The sequence below is a fragment of the Apium graveolens genome, chromosome 2 (assembly GCF_009905375.1).
Source record: "Apium graveolens cultivar Ventura chromosome 2, ASM990537v1, whole genome shotgun sequence".
NCBI lineage: Eukaryota > Viridiplantae > Streptophyta > Magnoliopsida > Apiales > Apiaceae > Apium > Apium graveolens.
In genome coordinates this window covers 156,194,610-156,200,105 of record NC_133648.1, presented here as the reverse complement: position 1 = coordinate 156,200,105, position 5,496 = coordinate 156,194,610, and the positions used below count along the sequence as shown (strand labels likewise).

General features: G+C 33.3%; 1 protein-coding gene across 1 annotated transcript; it reads right to left on the bottom strand.

Annotated features, from left to right (window-relative positions):
- Nucleotides 1–710: 710 nt before the first annotated feature.
- LOC141707936 (ABC transporter G family member 10) lies at nt 711–2,902 on the bottom strand. The gene has a single exon (XM_074511386.1). It carries the CDS (start codon nt 2,754–2,756, stop codon nt 768–770), a length of 1,989 nt encoding a protein of 662 aa, XP_074367487.1. The 5' UTR covers nt 2,757–2,902; the 3' UTR covers nt 711–767.
- Between the last annotated feature and the right edge of the window lie 2,594 nt (nt 2,903–5,496).

Here is a 5,496-nt window from a genome sequence, read left to right as displayed (position 1 = left end):
CCGACATAAGATCGATTTATAACGAATTTTAGAAGGTATGAAAAACTGTTCACGTCATAAATCTGAAGGGTCACAAATAATGGATATTTGCACATAGTTAGAGGCTGATTCCACAAAATATGTAAACATGGAAGTTGTAGGTATCGAAACAAGCTTTCCAGAAAATCAAGAATCAATGAATTCCGTGCACAAACGAATAAGTTATGGATTTTACAACAGATACGAGATGCTGATTTTATCACATACGAATTTCAGCACAAACAAATAAGAAGATGAACATGATATGATTATGAAGAAGAAAAGATCGATTCTCGTACCTTGATCAATCGAATAACACAAGAATAAACTTCTAAGATCTTCTTGTCTTCTCAAACCCTAGCCTCTAAGAGCGGCTCCAATTAAAAAGACATAGAATAGGACATAACTTGTATATATATATATATATTTATAGGCCCACAAGCCCACAATTAATAGAATCCTATCCCTAATCTAATTAATAATATAATTACTAATTCTATTCCAAATCAAATTGTATTAAAAATTACTATTATTACTAATTCTAATCTATTTCTAACTAATACAAATATTAAATAGATAATAATTAAAATAAAAATACGGATATTACAGGTATAGTTGAAGAAGGGAAGCAGACAGTAAGGAACACAGATAAAAATCAATGTGTATTTATAAAATTAATAATGAATGCAGTTTCCTGTGCCTCGTATAGTCGTATGATTATATATAGTAAATAATAGGAGAATATACTATTATTTTCTGGTTCTGTAACATCTGAACCATAAAATCAGAAAGCAGAGAATTCTGTAGCCTATAATGAATACCAACATGACAGCCAAATTGCTCCACTTTTGCGATTCTTTTAAACCTTGTTGCTTCAAGAACCCATCTCCATACATCTTACATTCCCCCCCTTGACGCTGTATACATTTTTTCCGCCCTTCATTTCCTCCTCCATATTCATTTATCATAAAACACTCGTATGGGTACTTGAACAAACTCAAATAGTGCATGAAAACCCAGTAGCTTGGTATATTTTCTTTAGATATAAAATATCCAGAAAACAAGAAGAAGGAACCCATCAAACCGGATATAACTGAAGTTCCCATGATAAAATTTGGCACAAGAGCGCTGAAACAGGCTGTGAAAGAATTTGACATTAGGATGACCATCCAAACCACCAGGCTGAAGTAGAAGAATCCATCCGCATTTCGTCTTAAGCCCACAAGCCAATAAACGGGGGTAGTGTACAGAAGAGCTATCATTAAGAGAAACGGAATGAAGATGAGGGTGTTTGATATAACGTACGAAGATACTCTGTAAGCTCCTCTCGAGGACTCTCTCATGAAAATCCTCCTCTCCTGCAAGAATATTGGGAGGCCTTCTGTTGTGGATGATAACAAAAAAGTGAGACTGAATGCAAAAAATCCAATTCGAGCTTGTAAAGCAAGGTTGCCTTGATCATTAGCAACATTATTGATGAAGATTGTTCCCAGTATTATTCCTGTAAACAAGGCTTGTATAATCCTTGTGAAGAATAGCTGTTTTGTTCTGAATATATTTTTGAAAAATCTTTCTCCCAGTATTAGGATTTCCTCAAAGTGAGAGTTTGGACTGGTGACGGGCTTATGGTCTTCCACTCTGTTTAATTGGAAGAAAGAACTCATATCATAATTTCCTTCACTTTCTTGAGTATGTTGTTGGTTGTTGAGTAAAATTTGATTGGTAAAATTCTCTGGAGTTTGTATGACTAAGCTGCTAGTGACATCAATTGCAAATTCAACAACATTGATGTGGGGAGGAATGAAATGACCAGAAAATTTGAGCCTATCTTCGAGGAGTTTTAATGACCCATTATGTAGAACAAATCCATTTGATAACAATACTAGTCTATCCAAGAGCTCAAGAATTCGAAAACCGGGTTGATGTATAGTCAAAAGGATAGTCTTACAATGTTTAACCACCATGGCTTTCAGAAGACTCAGCACATGAAGAGCTGATGCTGAATCCAAACCAGAGGTTGGTTCATCAATCAACAAAACAGCTGGATTATGGACTAACTCAACTCCAATTGAGACTCTGCGTCTTTCGCCACCAGAAATCCCATTATTTGATCCTTCCCCGATTCGTGATCCAGCAACATGCTCTAATCCAAGATCTCTCAATAGTACTCTTACTCTAGTTCCAGCTTCTTTTTTCCCGCCAGGTAGTCTCAAGAGAGCACTATACATTAGAGTTTCTTCCACAGTTAATAGTGGAAATAACGCATCATCCTGAGTTACAAATCCGGATAGTTTCCGGAAACTCTTAGCATGGACAGGAATACCATTGATAAGAACTTTTCCAGAGATTTTACTTGGACTAATTTTGCCACCAAGTATTTCTAACAATGTTGATTTTCCTGCCCCACTAGGTCCAGCAATGGCTGTGATCTCCCCAGACCTAGCTTCACAATTTACGTCCTTCAAGATGTATCTATCTTGAGACCTCCTCCAACAAGATAAAAAACTGATATCATCATACAAGCCACGAAATGAATATGATAATTCCTTGGCTTCTATTGTATATGATACAACATTCCGTCGCCCAGAAACAAGATCTTCTACTGGCAGTTCCATGGAGGAGAAAGTAGACGGAAGAGAGTAAAGAGATATAATTGCGAGGGTTGAAAAGAAATTGGAAATGGGGGGAGGGGTACTAGAAGATGAGCTAACACACCAAAGTTGGTGCTTTGCATGCATGTATAATGACTAATGATGGATACACGCCAAGTTAAGAGTTGGAAACTAGCTAGCTAGATAGGCCAATATACTATCAGTTGGCTATGGAGTTTGTTTGCTTGCAGTGGGCTTTAGTTGGGGTGTTCCGTGTTGTGTTCTAGAAAGTAATGTGGGTATGTTTGGTGAATATTTGGCACGGGTTGAATCTAAGAATACTAAGTAAGGATTGTTTCTTGTGGAGAGAAGATATGTTAGGTTTGTAATTACTGGTGAACTGCATGTTGACCGTGCAGGGTTAAGGGTTGGTATTGGTTGTATTACCATCTTCCTGCCACACACACGAATACTCTCTCTTTTGGAATCTACACATTGACCCTAAACTTATTTATAGTTTACTCCATGACTCTAACACTGCCCTGCACCGTTTTTAATTTTTTTTTATTTTTTTTTAATTTTTTTAGTATACATATATAGGCCTTTACACTGCGGAGAACCATCTTATAGAGAACCGTGGAGAACCATTATTTTTATCATAAAATCTCATCATAAATTGTAATTTTTTATTTTAAAAAATGTAAAATTCGATGCTAATCTAGAATATAAATATAATAAAAAATTTAACAATTAAAATTTGATAAAATTACTTGATTTTAAATTTGATTCTACAGTAGAATAATTTGATTCTACTGTGATTCTGCTATAGAACCAATTTAAATTTTTTCAATGATTTTTTAAATAAAAATTGTGTAACTTCGATTTTTAACTTGGTAATTAAAATTTTTAACTATCTATGATGAAAAATAAAATAAATTATATATTTTATATTTTTTAAGTAATGATTCTCCACGATTCTCTACATAAGAGGGTACTCCATGGAGTGCTATCCATATATATCGTTATTTTTGACGTTGTTACGATGTTATTTTTATTTTTAATAGTTTGTTATAATATTGTTGTAACAAATACGTATATATTAAGAATTATATGGATGATAAATTAAATTACAGCTATATGTAGTATAATTTCTGATCATATTTAATCTATGTTTATATCATTTTGTCTTATTTTGTTATTTCAATACTAGTAGAGCAGTGTAATCCTTTTATATTTATGATTGCTTTTATCTCTAATCATATTCTATTTAGAATTGTATTAGGACATTATATTGCAATTGGTGTTTGAATTGTATTAGAACAATGTAATTATTTTTTATTTATAATTGTATCAAGAATCAACTTATTCTGATAAGATATCTAGAGTCCCAATCAAGAGAGAATTTTTTATATAGAGAACCAGAGAGAACCATCATCCCAACCATTCATTTTTCAACCGCGTGGATGCAGTGACATTTTTGTAATTATAAGCAACTTTAAGCCTATTATGAAAAAGTTTAAAACCATATTCCTTTCGTTTTGCAACCGTCGGTAAGAACATATACGACCTTCGTTTTGTAATAATGTTGTATTTGTAAATGAACTAAGTACTAACCTGATTCTATGGTAGAATCAAAAGTTGTGTTTTTTGGTTGTGATTCCTAGTGAAATGTGATGAAAGATTGTTCTTATGCAAATGAGTAATTGGAGTTGTAGATAGCTAGTGTGCATTGTTAGGTCACACACACTGTAGAGGGGGTGAATACAGTGTATAGTACACTCAAATCGTACTTTAAGAACTTAAGTAACAGAAAACAAACTTTATTGAAACAATAAATTCTGTTACAGTATGGAACTGTTACCTCTCAGTGATGAACAAATATCACGAGAGCTGCTAGGGTTACAATGAATAATCTTTTCTAATAATGATAACACTTATAGTGTAAACCCTATATATGTGTTTATATACTACACAGTTACAAGATAATCGCTAATTGATATGGAATATAATTCTGCTTCCTAAAATATATCAATCAGATATCTTTTCTTCCAAGTATTCCATTCTTCACGGAATTCCTTCTTCATGCATATCTCTTCTTATGTTTATCTTGATCTTCTTTCCTTTAATCAGCTACTGTCCTTATCTGATTGTCCTTCAGCACTTAAGTTCTGATATCTATCTTCTGACGATTATCTCCTGATAACATATGTACTGATATCCTTAAGTCCTGACTTCCAGTATAAGTACTGATCAACAGTTAAGTACTGATTTATCCTGTTCAAGTAAGATCTGAAAGCTAAACATAAAACATATTAGTCATGACATTATCAAATATATCTAACAATCTCCCCCAACTTGTAAATTAACATAATATACAAGTTTAACAGATATTTGATGATGTCAAAAACATTAAGTACAAATGCATGAGAATTAGACTAGATAACTACAACTTACAGTCCTTAAAGCTTTTACCAATTTCAACTTCTGATAACAACTTCAGTCTGTATAAACATCAGAATTTAAGCAGTTGTAGATCTTCGACTTGGCTTCATCATTTTCTGATCTATCTGATGTCAGGAGTTGTTCTGAGATATTTCTTCAACAAACATTTCTCAGCATATCTGAGTTCATCAATCATTATCCTTTTGACATTTTTAAGCTCTGCAGTATCTTCACCAGTTTGAAAGATTGCAGCTCTGAGATCATTGATCTTTGCTTTTCTCAACTCCTGATCTAGTCTTATGACATAAGATTTGTCAGACTCTAGATTGAATTCAAGTCCCTTAATACCAAGATATGTTATGATCTGTGCAGTATTAGGCTTCATATCAACAATATCACCATTGTGATCTCTGTACTTTGGAACATATATGCTGCCAGACTTAAC

Excerpts from the sequence above, each read along its gene's own strand:
- LOC141707936 (XM_074511386.1), bottom strand. The coding sequence starts at position 2,756 with ATGCATGCAAAGCACCAACTTTGGTGTGTTAGCTCATCTTCTAGTACC.